Raw genomic sequence first — 17,283 nt, forward strand, 5'->3', positions numbered from 1 at the left:
GCTCATTTTGGACGGCCATGAGAGCCACCTTAACCAGGATTTCAAGGACTACTGCCTTAAACATAAGATCCTCACCCTCTGCATGCCACCTCACTTGTCGCACATCCTCCAGCCACTTGATGTGGTCTGCTTCTTACTGTTGAAGCGCAAGTACTCTTAGCGCATACAAGACTTGGCACGCAAGCGCGTCTTCTACATTAATAAAGAAGGCTTCCTACTAGCCTTTAAAGACGCGTTTTGCAACGTGTTTACAGAGGCAATCTGTTGCAAGGCCTTTAAGGCATTAGGACTTGTCCCTCTTAACGCGTAGGTTGTATTAGATTGCCTTAAAGTGCAGCTGCGTACCCTGCCAGAACCCCTCCTCCTAGAGACGCCATGGCAGTCAAAGACTCTAAGCAATACACATGAGTTTAGATCGCAATCAAAGCTTGTACGCGAGTCCTTTACACGTTCTCCTATTACTGCGCAGGCAGGCTTCTCTCAGCTTATTAGAGGCGGCGAGCTTATGCTGCATCAGAACGCGCTTCAAGCAGCCCGGATTACTGAGCTTGAAGAGCAATTAGCAGTGATGACCAAAAGGAAATCGCGCAAAAGGAAGCGGATCCAGCATGGCGGCACAATGGAGTATGGTGAGGCAGCAGCCCAGGTGGCCGCAGAGGCCTCTATAGCCGCTGAGCGGTCGAAGAAGGCTCGTCGTGGTGGTGATCAAGAGAGAGCCCAACCAGCTTTACGGCGCTGTGGGAACTGCGGCAAGACTGGGCACAACGCGCGAACGTGTAAAAAGGATGTAGAGGAGACTTCTAAATTAGAGGTTAGTACAGCGTACGCAGGCTCCTTGTATAATAGTAATGAAAATAGAAATTTGTAACTAGTGTTGGTTGTGCCAAGACATTTTGAGCTGTTGGGTGGTTTGAGCTGTTGGGTGGTGGAATACGTTATTCTATTAATAGGCCTATAATATTATTTAATAGCTTATTTTAAAGAGGAGACTTAGTAGTATATTAATATAATAAAAGTATAGTTTATTAAGCAGAGCTACTATTATAGCAGGATTAGGAGTTATTATAGCTATTGCAGCTGTTAGGACTGTTAGAGCTGTTAGCTTAAAATTAGCTAGACATTGAATGCACATTGAATAACTGTTGTAGGCCTACAAGTCCTACTGTTTCCCATAGTACAATGCCACGATTTCCTGATTTTGACAACGGAAAAACTTTTCCTGATGAACTGTCTTAGCAATAGGTGCCTGGGCAACAGGTCTAGTGGCAGCATTAAATTAGAAAGGTGGAAGTCTAGGCATAGGGGGGGGTAGCAGGTCTGCTCGCAGGTCGTTTAGAAGAGGCAGTAGGCCTTGGCAAGGTAGACCTTAGAGGTATGGCGGTAGGTGGAGGCAGAGGCGTCGATGGATGCTGAGGTAGAGGCATAGGAGTGGGTGTAGGTAGGTACAACTCTCCTAGAGGGTCAGGGGAGCTAGGAGTGCTCAGCTCCATTGTCTCCCTGTCTAGAGATTGCTCTCTACTAGCCAGAGGTTCTAGTTCCATTGTCCTAGGTCCTGGGTCCTAGGTGAAGGTATCCTTCTCTTTTATAAGGAAAAAATACAAAGTGACTAGAGGAGAGCTTATTTTTGCACAGGCAGAGGTACCTAATCTCTGTCTGCTTTTTAGAGCTGAAAAATAAGGTAAAAAGGCTGTCTTAGTTTTACTATTCTTGCCTTATACCCTATTCTTACTAGCCTAACTAGTAGACCTCTAGGAGTAGAGAGTAAGGTTAGAAAGCAGAAAACTAAGCAAAGGCTTATTACTGTCTATTGTATAGGTAGCTGTTTTATTTAGGTTTTAGTGTTCTTGTAGATAAGATCTTTAATAAGATAAGATTTTCTAATAAGGGTGGGTAGTCTGTGCGTTGAAAATTTGAAAATTTGAACAGGAGGGCGGCACTCCTGCACCAGGCAGCGCGAGGCAACCAGGCGCCTAGAGGCTCTAGGAGTTTCAGGGTAGTATATCCCAGTTGAGTTGAGATGGGCGCAGGCGAGAAGAGAGATAACGTGCACGGCCTCGTTGTGCACCGCGGCGCGTGATGCACCAACATCACTTTTTGTACCCTGAAACAAGTAAGATTATTGAGCAACACTACGACGCTGCTATTACAAGATAATTTGGTAGATTACTAAATAGACTATTGCGAAACTTTTAGCTACTACAGTTTTCTAGGGGGACGCGTAGTGCGGCTAGTAGATGCTGTAGTAGGTGGTGGTGGTAAGGGCGACCTGTGAGGCACCCGCCAACTACGCACAGCACTACTACTACAATTCTTTATTACTTTTAACTAAGATTTCTATAAGGCCTTACTCTTAGCCTATTTAGGTAATTAAGTACTTCTTTTTGTGTTGCTCTTGTGCTTTACCTCCTCTTTACAAGCCTTAGTTTAAGCGCGCTTTGCAGCCTGTGCCTTAGCAGTTAATACCTTCTTCTTCTCTTACTCTACACACTTATCCTCCTTCTCCTTTGCTTAAATAATCTTCTTCTAGTATTAAAGCTCCTTCTTAGTAGCTTTTGCTGCCTCTGCAGCGCGCTTAAGGTCCTCTTTTGCCTAGAGTTCTTGCTTTGCGCGCTTAATGCGTGAAGGACTCTAGAGAACTGCACCACTACCCTTATTACTATTAATAGGTTGCAAAGGTAGTACCTTCTACTTCCTCTTCTTATTCTTATTAGCCTTCAGAGCCTCTTCTAGGCTGTTAACCCTAGCCTCTAAGATATCTAATTACACGTAGAGTTAGTAAAGGGCTTAATTAACTGCCTTAGCAGCACTAGGTACATTATCTTCTCTTGCACGCTTGAGAAGCCGCAACGTCTTGCGCCAACTAGGTAATTCTGGTGCAGGCTGAAGCTGAGTAGGCTCTAGGGTCGTGCTAGGCGACTTTGGTGTTAGGTTTCTGAACTTCTTAAGCACGACGTTGGCATCTGGTGGGTGAATCCCAGTGCACTTAAAGGCCTGTACAACAAGGTCTTTAGTGAAGGTCTTCTTCCACGCTGCCCAAAAAAGCGGGAAGAAGTCAGCCTGAGCCACAGGTACCCACCCCTCGGTGGTGTGGCCGCGATGAAGGAGCTCATCAGAGTAGTGCTGCGCCAACGGCCTGTAGCACGCCACATCAAGCGGCTGAAGCGCGTGAGTAGCATGCGGAGGGAATATAAGTAGCAGAATCTTGTTGGCATAAGCGTATTCAATAAAGGCCTGCGTGACGTGGCTGCCGTGGCCATCAAGGATCAAGAGTCTGTACTTCCCTCGCGCCCTCACTCTTGTATGGCGATCAAACACTTGCTTGAGCCAGGCAACACCAAGAGCATCGTTCGTCCAGCCATTTACTGAGGTACTAAAGTGTATATCGTGTTTTTTGGCCTTAACGCGCTGCACCTAGCTCTCTTGCATCTAGAGAGACGATGAAGGATAAATAACTGCAGGCGGCAACGTAAAACTATCAGCTCCTACTGCTCCTACCACTGTCACCCACTTCCTGTTGCCATCATGAGATGCTAGCTTGTATTTCTGGAGTCTAAAGAGCTGCTTATTGAAGATTCTAACGCCCTTGCTTATCACTCTAATTATAAATCCCTTCTTATCTATATTGTACGTGTTCTCTGGCTGTATTGAATGCTGCTCAATGGTACTGTGCAGCAGATCAAAGTATGAGCGAAAGGAATCGTATGAAGCAGCTTCGTGGCGCTGCTTTTCCATAGGCGCGCTCCAGGCTGTGAGAAGGTTGTCAGGGTAGCAATAAAGGAAGCGCGTGACCCATTGATCAGAGGGCTCCCACTTGCACAACGACTTGATTATTCTGACAAGAATCTTTCTTGTAGGCATGAGGTGTCTCTCTGTGAGCGATTTGATGTACTGCACAACCTCTACTTTATTGCGTGGGTGGAGAACCATCTAGTGTTCTGCCTTGGCTTTACGCGACACGCATTTGCCCTTGTACCTGTGGATTAATGTTGTGTGACAACAACTGTGTTTTTTGGCAAGCTTTCTGTACGAAAAGTCTTTAGTAGGGCCTAAAGTATTTAGCTCTGCAAGGGCTTCTTCCAGCGGCATCGTGGTGTTGAGTTATAGGGGGGTACAAAGTACGCGTCAATGTTGATGTTGGTGCATTACGCGCCGCGGTGCACAACGAGGCCGTGCACGCTATCTGGACAATTTGTGTTTTGGTGTTGCGTGTGTATGTCTGCTTTGTTTAGGTGCTGTCGCAGCAAGGATCGAGGTGAGGGTGCATATCACGTGATCCGCATCTGGATATTGGACCGATCAGACACTGGCGATCTATCACGCCATGGTGAGCGGAATCGGGTATAGCTTGGAGCCGTGATTAGGGCTCCAATTAGGGTATAGCTGGATGAGCATTGGTGTATATATTCTGCTCATTCAGCACCGTAGATAGAACAAGGAACTTGATCACTTTCTTCACACTTGATCAACGATCAGAGACCACTCAGCTTCCACAGGTGCGTTTTCTTGTTATTGCGTTGAGGCATTGTAGGTAGAGTAAAGTTTAATGTGGTCTTGGCAAAAGTGATCAGCTCGCTTGGGTGATCAGCTCGCTTGTGAGGTACGTTAGTGGATTCATACCTGTTCCAGATATCTCTCTTCTTGCCTGCGTCGTTACACTGTGAGCTGGGGGGGAAATCCTCGCGCAGCTAGCTAAAGGATATAATGAATGTCGCAGCCAAAAAGAAGGCAAAATGTACATACGTTAGCACCCCTAAATTGGCTGGTAAATCGGCATGATATCTGCTGCGACAATTAACAATCACCCACTCCTTGTTACTGTCCAGGTTCTGTAAGTTGGCTGCAGAATTAGCGCGTGAAGGTTGTCCTGCGCGTTGTTTGCTTAGTGTAGCTTGAGGAACCCTGTAGATAGTTGCAGCGCGTTGCCAGGAGAGAGTCGCGTCTTGTTTAAGAGCCTAGAGCGCAAGCTGTATTTAAGCCTCCTTTAACGCGTCTACCTAGTGTTGTTAAGAAGGCATTGGTGTAGTAAAGGTGTTGTGGTGGGGGCTTGGTAAAAGTGATTCTCTCGCCCGTTGATTCTTTCGCCCGTGGGGTACGTTACAGAGATATCTTCTAAATCAGGTACAAGCACAAAATACATAGGTTCCTAGTTTGATAGCGATGAAATCAAAGAGTTGTAACGTGATTTGGTCACGCCAGGGAAAACTGACCAGCGTGATGGGTTGGCCAGGGTGATGGTGGATTTCATTAGCCATATGAAATGCTTCTAATTCAAGTTTTAATAGTCAGTTACCTAGATATTGCGTTGTCGTTAAAGTCCCTTTAATGCTGCAATCCTGCAAGGCAAAAAACAAACTTGTGAAAAAGGTTATGTAAGCGCTCTGTGTGTCGGCTTCGAAGGGCATTGAATTCAATCGTCGGGATACTCGTCCCTCAAGTTACTGACGAAGGTATGACTGGCAGCATCCCACCGCTTGAAGTGGCGGCCAGCCAGCTTCATGATAGCGGCAGAAGGTAATGTGTCTCGCCCAACAGGCTCAATATTCTCGGCAGCCACGTAACGCACAGACTTGTCGTGAACACTGTATATGATAAGCCAGGGACTCGGTGAATTCGCAGCATCAAAGCCTGGGCACTTACAGCACGTGATAGAAAGCCTGCTCCCTGCCTCCAGGCAAGCGATCGACACCCATGTTCTGTATCCACTCCTCACCTGCATCACAGCTTGTATCCCATCCTGTGATGACGCCTTCGTAGGCATACCTTCTGTGCCTGAATACTGTTCCGACCCTGTGCCAAACTGCTCGCGCCCTCGCAGTCCTTCGTATCAGCGGCCGCCTTATTGTGTCGATGTGATGCATGCTCTGCACAAACTGTAGCAGTCGTTGACCCTCAGGCTGTGTGTAAAACATTGGTATAATGTACTGTTCAAGCAGCGCCACGTCCCACGAGAAGTGGGTCTGGAAGTGCTCGAGTAAGTAGGGCAAATACTGCCGCCGCCGTGAAGACACTTGCTGGGTGGAGCCGGGGGTGCCTCCGTCGCTGGGACCGAGCATAAGCATTGCCCAGATGGTGCTGTAGAAGGCATTATCCATGTCTGGATACTCATCTAGCCAAGCTGTGCTAATGCCGTGGGGCCCAACTTGGGCTTGCCGAATGGTTTGCACAGAGTTCATGATGTTGCGTGCTGTGCGCAATACCATTTCGCGCGTTGTTGTGTCCGATAGGAAGGTCTGATATTCTGTGGAGGGTATTCCCGCGTTACGGAGCACGCGTAGAAGATCACCTTGGCGTACTTCGTCGGAGGAGCGGAATGGATCGAGATACATGGATTCAAGCGGGCCAGTGGTACTAGGAGTGTATTCGCCATCCAACGTCTGCTGTTTGGGCGCGTAGACAAGGCAGTAGACGTGGAAGAGGAAGCCGCACGGGCGAGCATCAAGACCGACTCTCTGTGCGAGGGCACAGAATATAGCTACAGATATGAGAGGGAGCGACTGGTGTCGAGGCGACCGCAGGACAAGTCCGAAGAAAGAGTTCCGCAATGCGCGATATGAAGCGTCCGGTGTGCCCTTGAAGCCTTGATTGCGCAGATAGGTGGCAAGCGTCGATGCTCTTGCCCGCGTACTGAGACGTTTGAACTCAGGATGTTCGCCGTGCAACCCAGCTACAAGACGGTCCAGGTCGTCCGTCATAAGATCAAAGTCAACGTCCTCGCCACTTCGCGAAAATATGTCGTATGCGCCCAGCGCCCTGTCCATGGGCACTGGCTTGCCCTCATGCAGATCCTTCCAAACGTTGATCGCTATCTCTCGATGTATGCGCTCCAATGTAGCATTGGCATAGTATCGACGCGCCAGTACGTCCTCGGCGTCGTCAGGACATGCGCGCTCGCGCAGCAGCGTTTCTTTCGCATCGTACCCAAACTCGGCAATGTCGTTGATGCATCGTATGCGTTCGTGCTGCGTTGCTATGATGTGGTCTAGCAGCCGTCGTGTCTCGTGCTCAATGCGCCTCTTCTGCGTGAAGAGGGCGCGCCAGTTGACGTCCGACAGAGGGCCGGCGAATTTGGCGGCGATGTCGTGGCGTGAATCCCATGTGCTGAAGCTCGTGCGGCAGAGCTCGCGCCATATCAGGGGCGAATCGGCTGTGAGCTGCTTTATCGGCCTATTGGCTTGCGAGACGGCGATGAGCGAGGGCGCATCGAGGTGTAAGAAGATGGCTTCGAGAATCTCCGTCGGCAGATCTGTAAAGGCTGGACTGACCATGGTCGAAAGACGCGGGCGCGGTAATGGCTCAACGGCTGTATGCGACAGCCTTCAAGTGTATTATGCTCGGCGGCGACAATGCGCCCGGGGCAACAATGTCGTCAGCGACGGCATTTGGGAGATGAACGCATCGCGCTTAGCAATCGCCTGCGTCTTGCCGCGGCACGAGGTAGCTGCGAACCGCATAGATCGTCACAGTACTTCTCATGAACACCAGCTCGCTACTTGCTCAATATGGTATTCACAAATTCGATTTCAGGCTTTTTCCCTCCCATTGCTATTGTTGTATTATTCAGGCAGTCTATGTAATGATCGTTTCACGATTTTATCCTTTACGCCGCTCCTCCGAGTGCTGCATCCCTACACAGGAGCTATCTCTATCGAGTTGACCGTTTTGCCATCCTTTCCTTCTGCTTCGTCGTCTGCTTTCACTTTCCCGTTCTCGCTGCGAAGACTCTCGTTTCCATCCACCTGCACCCTTTTCGCCTTCCCCTTCTCCTGTTGCCACAGGCTCCACGTGCAGTACTCGCCCCAGAGCTGTGCCGCTGTGAAGATGCAGTGCAGGATCGGAATCATGACCTTCATAGTGAGTGTCCACTTATTCCACAATGCTCCATACAGGCCGAAGATAGTTGCCGTCTCGGCCACAGTACCAACGAGCGAGCACCAGAAGGCCACGGAGAAAGAGCGCATGAGCGTCTTCTGTGCGACATCTGGGTCGCGGTAGATGATCATAGTGATGTGCGGTGGCACCTCGACAACAAGATCGTAGAATCCTGGGCCTCATTAGCACATTATCCAAGTGTCCCTCGAACTAGCACCTACCCCAGAACAAGGCCAATACAGCCTCCAACGCAGCATCTGGTTGACCCTTATTCGACGCACTCCAGTACAGCGTCAACTGACCCATGACCAGCACGCCAACATGGTGAGCAACAGCAACAGGACTGATACCCTCCCGGTACGCGAGCTCGTGCGCATACATCACGCTCACGATCATGATGGCGAGGTACAATGCATCACCCATCGTGAACCCATAATCTCGTCGTGAGAAGCCGACGCTGCGACCGAACATAGGCGTGCGGAAGTCGGCATGTCCAGTGGCGACGGCGAAGAAAGGATAGATGGCGAAGAGAAGGACGAAGATCTTGGCCACAAAGGAGAGGTGGTGGTTTACAAAGCCGCGCTTTTGGCGCGGATTGAGAGTTGGCCATGTACGTTTGTAAATCAGCCCTCTGTCTAGGGCGGCTTCAAAGACATATTGTCGGCAGAAAAAGAAGAGTGTGAGAAGCTGAAAGGAATTAGGGAGTGTTCACTGGATATCTGATGTGGTAATGAATCACTCACGACGGCGAAGACCAGACCGGAATGCCTGATCATTGGTGACAGGCTCACGTTTGGAATGTTGGCGAAGCCGGGCAGAGCACCACCGGGAAGTTCACTGTCACCCATTGAGTTCGACATGGTGTTCGAAAGAGATGTGGAAAACGCCACGAAAGTATGTGGGACAGAGACTGTGAAGGGAAAGTGAGTGACTGGAAGGAGTATATGAACTGTCCTTTTACCACGCCCAGCCAATGGACCGAGCCTATCGATCACGAGCTCCGGGTCAATTGCGACTGGGGTTAGCCAGGCTCCTCTTGTGGGTCCGGACCAGTCGTTTCAACACAAGTGTGATGCATCGGGTGAAGTGCTGCAGTGACCAATAATCAATATGTCAAGACCTTCCAGAACACATCACCTTGCCATATCCTAAGGGAAATGAAACAGCATTGTCTGGGGTGCCGATTTCAAAGTTTACAGGTCTCCAAGATATATGCAACAAACCTCACTGTGGAACAACCAGATCGACTTGTAGCAAGTCCGAGTGAGGGCCGGCTACGATGCTCGAGTCTCAAGTGAAACCCAAGGCCTCGAGCTTGTACCGCGCACTTGACACTGGACAGACGTAAAAATCAGAACACGAGGCAGACAACGTGCTACGGTAATTTACAAGGTTGATTCCCCAGATTCCATATTCCCGCTCACGGTCACTGTTGGACAATCGTTGGTAATACTTCGTACTCAGCAGACCCCTGAGCTGATCTAGCGTAGCGTATTTATTCCATTCCTCTCGCTCCAGGCTCCATACCAATAGATTGCATACATACGCGCTACAAATAGCTGGGTGACATCATGATCGGCGAAACAAACCACGCTCATTGACGCTGCAGGTAAAGCCTGGGGTGAGGTTCGAGGCGAGACTTGTTTTCGGAGGTGGTTTGATAAGTGCGTTGTGGAACCGGCCTGCATCTACGGTCCAAAGAGCACATGTAGATTCGTGTCAAAATCGAGTAAAGACCCATGAGCACAATTATCCGGTGCCTCGCTTGCGTTTAGAAGACATCTTAGCGTGCGTCTCCAAAGGGTGTCAGATTTGCCAGGCCCATGAGACGCATGGCTGCCAGCCGACAGTCAGATGCACAGCCCGCGAATTGACTTTCCCCGGACCTTGAAACACCCGTGAACATCGGAGTCTTCACGAAGGATCACGAAACCGGCCAACAAACGTGCCCAGAAAGCTTGTCAATGATAAGCTTCTGTGGTGATCGTCGTCAGTCATTATTTGTTGCAAGCACGAACCCACTATTAACGGTCGTTTCAATAGGTATGTGGCTTGCGCGATTTAACATCTCCGGTCACCAATCATATAGCGTCGGTAACTGCGCCATTTGTGGCTATGCCTGATGCACCAACTCTCGAACGGTCTGCCTCCTGAACACCATTCCTGAACAGGCACATATCGGCGCGGGGCGCAAGTATCCGGGCAGCCTTGGGCATGGGCGAGTGAACGCGATGAGCCGACTTCCGTCCTTATTGCTTAGGCAGGATTGGATTGCTTCGGCATCGTACAGGCCTGGGCGGTGGCTGGTGAGGATTCATGACGAGTGTCCGGATCGGCGTTGCTGCACTCACAGAAATCAATACCGTATTATCTTGCAGTCATTTACTCCTAGGATTCTGTCACATGTGGTCGTTATCAGCATTGCCTCCATTATGTCCGAACGTTGGCAGGTGTTCAGGCTATTCCTGTGCTTATAACGATGGTTGCAGTCCTTGCAATCAGGCCTGAACGCGTGGCAAGTGAGTCGTCAAAGAAGAAAGAGCGGCACCCCAAGGCTATCAGGGCGTGAAGAACGCCACCTATTCATGAACATAACGCCCTCGGTGACGCCATACAAAGAGGCAAGCTCTCACAGACGAAACTCGGATCCATCAATAGGCGTAATGAGCGGGGAAGGGCCTCCAAAGGAGACATGCAGTCGGGTAAGGAGAGCGTGCAATCGCTGTCGTCTTAAAAAAGTCAAGTGCGACGGTCACATTCCATGCGCGAGGTGCGAACAGGACCATGCTACCTGCAAGATCAACTACGACGCTACGTGCATCAAGGATCTGAGAAAGAAGTATGCTCGGTCCCCTCCTGTCGCAGGCAAGATGTCACTGACCTTTCCGCGTGCAGCTATATTGCAAATCTGGAAGAGCAACAGATCTCTCTACTCGGGGCTCTGAGAGACCTCCACCGAAAGTTGCCGCTCAACATCGATGTATGCGACACGGTAGAGCAGTTACAACGGGAAGGCTTCGACATCGAATCAGTGAGATTCAAAGACCCGCACCGAGACTCGCAGAAGGATGAGAGCTTTCATGAAAGCGTCAGTCCCAAGACAGCACCTCAGCTCAACCCTTGGGAACCTGAACAGCTGACCATGGACTATCTCCAATCACTTCTTGAGCAGCCAGCCACGCCTCCAAATTTGACATGGCACTGCGGCGACACCACACGAATTGAGGCTCAGCATCACCCACAGCCAACACGATGGGATTCTGCTGGTAGCGTCTTCGGTACGACAGTCCCACAGAATATCCACTCTATCGTCGATCCACTATCAGGACGCTTCATCAACCTATCCACAGCGTCTTTCGGGGCAGGAGACTTGAACATGATTCTGAGTTGACTGGTGTCGACAATGCGTAGGCTGCATGTACACGTTTGAACTTAAAGAAGCGCTGCAGAAGGGTGGAAATCGATCAGTGTGGAGTGCAATAAGACGTACATCATAATATTAGCAAACAACTTCATATATGTTGCGGCAGACGTAGTCGCTGTATGTATCAATGGAAAACTGCGCTGAGTTGCTTGCTAGCTAGGAGGCGACCATATATACATGTCCTGAGACTTGCTAGTCCAATGTAGTCAACCGAGGTGACGATCAAGGCTATAGGACCGACTTGAACCGCAACAATATAACATTGGGGAACCCTGCACGTCGGCACTCACAACATAAGCCACTTTTCAGAATCCACAGCCGAGTCCTCGCCGTGACTGGAGGCGGCTTAGTTGTAAGGAGCAGTGAAGCTGCCAGTGAGCACACATGGCAAAAAACTCCAATCTCTCAATCTGCTCACGCATTTGACGACGCTTTCGTTGCGGTTAGTGCGCAGGTACCTCTCTCTACGCTCTAACCGCTGTCTATATGCTCTGTTGCTTCTAGCACGTTCATCCTCCTTACCAGGTAAGCTCTCCTACTAGCAGGCAGGGACTCTTGCTTATCAGCTGGGGTCTGCAAGATTCTTGGATAAATGTAGGAGTCGTTAAAACAGGTTAGAGGACGACTGAAGACACTGAGCGCAGCTCAGTCTTGCTACTTGATGCCATCAGGAGCAAGACCCCAAGTTACGGATGTCATAGATTGGGAACTGTGGAAGCTGAGCAGTCTCTGATCGTTGATCAAGTGTGAAGAAAGTGATCAAGTTCCTTGTTCTATCTACGGTGCTGAATGAGCAGAATATATACACCAATACTCACCCAGCTATACCCTAATCGGAGTCCTAATCACGGCTCCAAGCTGTACCCGATTCCGCTCACCATGGCGTGATGGATCGCCAGTGTCTGATCGGTCCAATATCCCGATGCGGATCACGTGATATGCACCCTCACCTCGATCCTTGCTGCAACAGGAACAAATACCTGAAGCATGCATCAGACATGTGTGATCAGTGAAGCTGCCAACGAGAACACATAGCAGGACGCTCCAACTATCAAAGACACTCGGCCACGCTCACAAATCTGCTACTTGACGCAAACACATGGAGTAAGACATGAAGCTACGGGTTTTGATAGAATGGGAACAAGCGCACAAATTGTGTGTCGAGAATCATTCTGACGTTGCTCAATTCTCATCGTACGGTACGATAATGGCATAATCGAAGCGCCTTGCGAGACTGGCAAAAGGTATCAAATGATAACATATACAGCCCTCTAAGTGATGTGCGCAAAGTTGAAGCCCATGCATTACCAGCGCAAGAAGGCACATCTGTACAAGCTTTCACACTATGGCAACTGTTCACTACAATTCGCTATACCACATGCGATTCAATCCAAGCTCAGGCCTCATCAGCCTTTTACACTACGCCCAACGCCCAGCAATGCAAACAAAGGTCCATATCTCATCACCTCCCTTGATCATCTGCGACTGCACTTAGAATTGTAACAGCTTCTGCGTAGCGCCCTTGCCCTTCTCCAGTCCCTCGATGTCGTTGCGGGCAAAGCTGCACCACGTATCCTTGATGCTAACAACTTCATACGTGCCCTCTTCCTGAATGGGAATACGCATGCTCATCTCATGGCTGACCTCAGTGCGAATCTCGAGAACTTTGCTCTTCTTTCCCCTTGCAGCGTTGGTGCTGCGCGTATACGTGAACTCGAACGGCGGGGTGCCCCAGAACTGGAAGTCAAGGTCGGTGCCGCCGCCTTCATGGATATCGATCTCGTCCACGCGACCACCTGAAAGGCGGACTGAGGGAATGGGGTGGATCCGCTTAGTGAGATCCAGAGACGCGAGACATTCGGATGCGGAATCGCGCAGACCGGTGATGGTGAAGGTACCGGGAAGCTCAGCGAGGCGGCGGAAGGTGGTGCCGGCGTTGGATGCCTTACGCTCTTGACCCTCGAAGGTGTAGTAGACGGTGAACGGAACCTGGCCGCCAAGTGCGAATGAGAGGCGCTCGCCGACACAATAGTTTGTGCGGTCCTCAAGAGGAGTGGCAGCGGGGGCATCGTGCACGCTGATCTGTACACGAGGACCACCAAGAGCAGGTTTGAGGGTGCAGCCTCGCGAGTCGCGAACCTTGCGGATCGATATGGATGAATGTCCGAGATGCAGCTTGCGGTGCTCGATCTTGAGGTCGTACTTGTTGGTCGGGATGTTCTTATGGATGCTGATCTCCGGCTTGGGCGTGCCGTGATGCTTGATTTCCACCTCCAGGTAGAAAGGCGCGACACCCTCAAGCGAGATCGGAATGACTTCTTCACCTTCCGACTCCCTAGAGCAGTAGCTGTAAGTTTTCCCTGGCTTGTCGAAGCGGGCACTTGGACGCGGGTGAACGGTCTGCTTGATGCTGACTGGCGGGAAGTGGTTGTTAGAGTGATCGTATCTAGAGTCGGACAGCTTTTTGAAGGTGTATTCGTAGGTGCCAGCTTGAGCAGTCTCCGATCGGATCGACGCCTGACCACCTGCGACATGTAGGTCCTTATTTCTGACGGAGATGAGCTTGCCCTTGGGATCATTCTGCTGGGTCTGGTATGAGACGTCGAATGGAGCATTTCCTGTGTTCAATTAGTGACATGAAGCCGGTGTACACCTTGAGCTGAACTTACCATGAAGAGAAACCTCCAGCGCATCTTCGTCTCCTTCACAGACCGGCTCCTTAACATACTTGCTGCCGTCGAAAGCGATAACGTCAGACTCAGAAACCGTAAGCTTCGGCCGGGCGACCCATTGTACCAAAAACTGGTCAGCCTTCTCTTCAATCAGTCCAGGGCACACAGCGTCCTTGACCGAGAGGAGGTGGTAAGTGCCATCTGTCTTGGCATCCAGGAGCGCATTTGCGTTGTTGAAAGTTCCCCTCCTGACGTCTTTGGTTTCTAAAACCTCATACTCCAGCCTCCAAGGGGCATTTCCGGTGAAGCGAAGAGGCAGACCGATACTTCTGCCCTCAAGTGCCATGATTGTTTGCTTGCCTTCGATATGACCGAAGTAAGCCTTGGGTCGCTCGTGGCGTACATTGACCTTGGCCTCCTCCTTCAGATACTCTTTGCAACCCATCTTGTCACTGATGCTCGCCAGGGTTACGATGTACTCGCCGCCGCTGCGGAGCTTGTCAGTCCTGATGGTGTAGTACTCTTCGGCTGTCTCAACGGTACGCTTGACGCGCTTGCCATTGTGCACAACTTCGTACTCCAGCTTCCAGGGTGCTTCTCCTGACAACTTCACATCGAAGTCGACCGAATCGTCAATGCAGACATGCCTAGGCTTCCTATCCACGAAAAATGCCTTTGCAGACGGTCTGACATTCTGTTGCAGCTCAAAGTTTCTCAGAGGTGTGTCTTTGTAGACTGAATCGCGGATGCTCTCGAAGGTGTACTTGTAGTGGCCTGCGTCTTGGGGAGTGAAATCAGCTGTGCTTCGAAGCGTAGGGATATTCAGCTCCTTCGCGATCTTTCGACGGTTGTTGCTGTTGTGCTCAGTGTACTTGATCACGAAAGGTGGACTACCAATAAGATCTATTCCCACGCGCAGACCAATGGGGTTGCCAGCACATCTATCCACGATGTCTTCGCTTGTCAGAGAGAGCCCCGGTTCAGGCGGGTTCTGAAGCAGGCATGAGGCTGGCTCCAGCACCTCTCCTTCGCAAGTATCAGTGGACACAGCCTTGATTGTATATAGACCGGCTTCAGATATTAGCGGTTGTTCCCGAACGTTTCGCATTGTCTGCTTCTTCGATACAGCATTTGGGCTCTGGTACCCGTCCGTGACGATTTCAGTCTCGGGTGTGAAGAGATACTCGATGGTGTGCTGTCCGTCAATGGCTTGCTTGCCTGTTGAGCCGTAGTGGACTGGTAGACGAGCAACCTCGCCCTTTGCCACTCTCAGTGGCTTTGAAGGATCGCAGCCTCTAAGGTATGCCTTCGGTCGTTCTTGGACATCGAATGACTGGCGGAGTCCAGCGAATTTGGCCTTCGGCCGCTCATCGTCATCAACATCCCTGAAGTTGACGACATTGCCTAAGCCGTCTCGCACCTCTATAACCTCATACTCCCATCGACCACTAGTTGACAGTGTCTCATTGAGGGGGACGGAAACTTTCTGCGAGCGTGCCCACGAAACGTCCTCACGGCCGTGCTTGACCAAGGCTTGCGAGGTGTGTCGTGTCAAGGGCGAGACAGCGTCCTCGGGTTGAAGGCCGTGGAACTCTGAGACGCCTCGCGGTTTGCCGTTCACTGATAGCTGGTATTTGATGTTGAGTGGCGGAGTTCCCTCAGCTTCGAGCCTGACGTTGGAAAGATCGTTACGGCAGCGCTTGTCGCCGGTAGGCTTGACTCGGGCCTGTGGGCAGGAAGCAACTATCACGCTAGCTGCGCGCGGCCGCACTTGAAGCTTGGAATGATCTGTGACCTTGCTGAGCAAGTACACACCCGGCTTCTTCACAGTGTATCGTATTGTCAAAGGGTCGTCTGGGTGCGCAGATCGTGTGAACTTTCGTGCCTTCTTCAGCATCTTGCCGAGCTCGTTCTTCTGTATGGTTATTGTCTCATTGGCGTTAGTATCGAAGTCAATGCGCAGTAGCTGCATCTCAATCGGCTCGGTCTGGTTGATCATGATGGGGATCTCGAGGTAGGTGACGGTCGAGTTCAGGCAGAAGGACTCTTTGTTCGGGTTCAGGATGGCGGATCCCTCTGGTAGGATGTTGACTATCTGCTTTCCCAGGATAAGTGAGGCGTTGTGCAGGATGGAGCCTGGCTTGACGCTGCGCTCGCTGATGGCAAGCTCGCTGTCCCATAGGAAGCCGACCAAGCCGACTGCCCAGGCCTGGACTGGTATGCCGATGCGAAACATGAGCATGACGTCAAGCGCGGCGTGTGTCACGAAGAGCAAGAAGGCAGCGCCGTTGCTCCACTCCAACCAGGGAATCTCCAGCAGCGGCACGCCGAACATGAAGATCATGTCGAAGAAGCACCATTTGAGACAGAGCCACAGCGACTCGTCCTCCTCGACGGCGAGTGTGTAGAAGTCATACGATCGGTAGGCCCAAAGGGCGATGTAGACGGCGAAGAGGTAGAAGCGCTGCTGCGCGGGATCGAGGATGTCGGCTGGAATGACAGGCCCCGAGTGTGGCGGTGCAGCTCGAGGCACATCTTGTATGGGCGACCGCACGTTTGGCCTGGAAGGTGTGGAGGCAGGTGTGGAGGTATTGGGGCTGCGCGCGCCAGGCGAGCGATTCCATGGCTGCTGTGGAGTTGCAGGAAACCCGCCAGGCCCTCTGCGCGCGGGTGTTGCGCCGTTCATCGTGCCCAAGGATTGAGGCTTGCGGAGCCTTATGCGATCATGGGCAGAGAAGTACCGACGGTGATCTGGCTGCGCAGCCTTGTTGGTCGGCGTGCTGAGGGGCGCGGTGTTGTGCTTTGCTTGCATCCACAACTTCGTAAACATTTGGCAGGCGCGATGGACGCTAGCAGGGGCCTGAGCAGCGCAAGCCTGCAAGCCTGCAATGACGGCCAGCCGGCAATAACCTTCACCTGTCCTGCGAAAAAGCAGATAGTAGTCAACAAACAACGAGGTCGCATTCACTCAGACGCGTAGGTCGGGCAACACATCTCATATCAAGGTCTCACTCCGCGTCCAGGAACGTTGAGCTATCAAAATAAGAGGGCGCCTTCACGCCGTCACCATGCAGACCTCGCGATGGGCGCAAGCAGATCACACGCACCGTCGCAAAACTCTACGCAAAGCTCCATCCGGCAGAGGTAACGTACAGAACATGGATTTTGTACGCAATCGGCGTCATGGATATGCTTCACGCGATTGGATGTTTTTGGTGTTGCTAGCGCGGCGCGTCTTCTGAACCGTTCATTCATCCGAAGTGCTGCCCTGGACTTTGCTTTCATCGACTTAAACGCTGTAGCTCTGCCACCTACTAA

The 17,283-nt window shown here is 51.1% G+C and overlaps 6 protein-coding genes across 6 annotated transcripts; 2 read left to right on the forward strand and 4 right to left on the reverse strand.

Moving 5' to 3' along the window:
- Positions 1-3,426: 3,426 nt before the first annotated feature.
- On the reverse strand, positions 3,427-4,086 carry M421DRAFT_410047 (uncharacterized protein; the record flags this gene model as incomplete). The annotated part of the gene is made up of 2 exons (XM_033590375.1): positions 3,427-3,927; positions 3,958-4,086. The coding sequence occupies 2 exons, from the start codon at positions 4,084-4,086 to the stop codon at positions 3,427-3,429; spliced, it is 630 nt and encodes a 209-aa protein (XP_033442878.1).
- A 1,132-nt stretch (positions 4,087-5,218) lies between these two features.
- M421DRAFT_426697 (YccV-like-domain-containing protein) lies at positions 5,219-7,413 on the reverse strand. Its single transcript, XM_033594476.1, has 2 exons — positions 5,638-7,413; positions 5,219-5,579 (listed from the first exon to the last, which is right to left on the reverse strand). Exons 1-2 carry the CDS (start codon positions 7,263-7,265, stop codon positions 5,408-5,410), a joined length of 1,800 nt encoding a protein of 599 aa, XP_033442879.1. The 5' UTR covers positions 7,266-7,413; the 3' UTR covers positions 5,219-5,407.
- Positions 7,414-7,625: 212 nt separating this feature from the next.
- Positions 7,626-8,729, reverse strand: M421DRAFT_10386 (uncharacterized protein; the record flags this gene model as incomplete). The annotated part of the gene is made up of 3 exons (XM_033586948.1): positions 7,626-8,041; positions 8,091-8,556; positions 8,613-8,729. 3 exons carry the CDS (start codon positions 8,727-8,729, stop codon positions 7,626-7,628), a joined length of 999 nt encoding a protein of 332 aa, XP_033442880.1.
- A 1,312-nt stretch (positions 8,730-10,041) lies between these two features.
- M421DRAFT_352304 (uncharacterized protein) lies at positions 10,042-10,488 on the forward strand. The gene has a single exon (XM_033589581.1). The coding sequence runs from the start codon at positions 10,101-10,103 to the stop codon at positions 10,344-10,346; it is 246 nt and encodes an 81-aa protein (XP_033442881.1). The 5' UTR covers positions 10,042-10,100; the 3' UTR covers positions 10,347-10,488.
- M421DRAFT_426699 (uncharacterized protein) lies at positions 10,078-11,529 on the forward strand. The gene is made up of 2 exons (XM_033594477.1): positions 10,078-10,708; positions 10,765-11,529. The coding sequence occupies exons 1-2, from the start codon at positions 10,455-10,457 to the stop codon at positions 11,258-11,260; spliced, it is 750 nt and encodes a 249-aa protein (XP_033442882.1). The 5' UTR covers positions 10,078-10,454; the 3' UTR covers positions 11,261-11,529.
- Positions 11,530-12,784: 1,255 nt separating this feature from the next.
- M421DRAFT_10387 (nucleoporin Pom152) lies at positions 12,785-16,651 on the reverse strand (the record flags this gene model as incomplete). Its single annotated transcript, XM_033586950.1, has 2 exons — positions 12,785-13,911; positions 13,963-16,651. 2 exons carry the CDS (start codon positions 16,649-16,651, stop codon positions 12,785-12,787), a joined length of 3,816 nt encoding a protein of 1,271 aa, XP_033442883.1.
- Positions 16,652-17,283: the final 632 nt, after the last annotated feature.

The sequence above is a fragment of the Didymella exigua genome, assembly GCF_010094145.1.
Source record: "Didymella exigua CBS 183.55 unplaced genomic scaffold M421scaffold_64, whole genome shotgun sequence".
Classification (NCBI taxonomy): Eukaryota; Fungi; Ascomycota; class Dothideomycetes; order Pleosporales; family Didymellaceae; genus Didymella; species Didymella exigua.

Coding starts and splice junctions, on each gene's coding strand:
- M421DRAFT_426697 (XM_033594476.1), bottom strand. CDS start 7,265: ATGGTCAGTCCAGCCTTTACAGATCTGCCGACGGAGATTCTCGAAGCC. Junction 5,580..5,637: donor CAGGCTTTCTATCACGTGCT/GTAAGTGCCCAG, acceptor TATCATATACAG/TGTTCACGACAAGTCTGTGC.
- M421DRAFT_352304 (XM_033589581.1), top strand. CDS start 10,101: ATGAGCCGACTTCCGTCCTTATTGCTTAGGCAGGATTGGATTGCTTCG.
- M421DRAFT_426699 (XM_033594477.1), top strand. CDS start 10,455: ATGAACATAACGCCCTCGGTGACGCCATACAAAGAGGCAAGCTCTCAC. Junction 10,709..10,764: donor ATCAAGGATCTGAGAAAGAA/GTATGCTCGGTC, acceptor TTCCGCGTGCAG/CTATATTGCAAATCTGGAAG.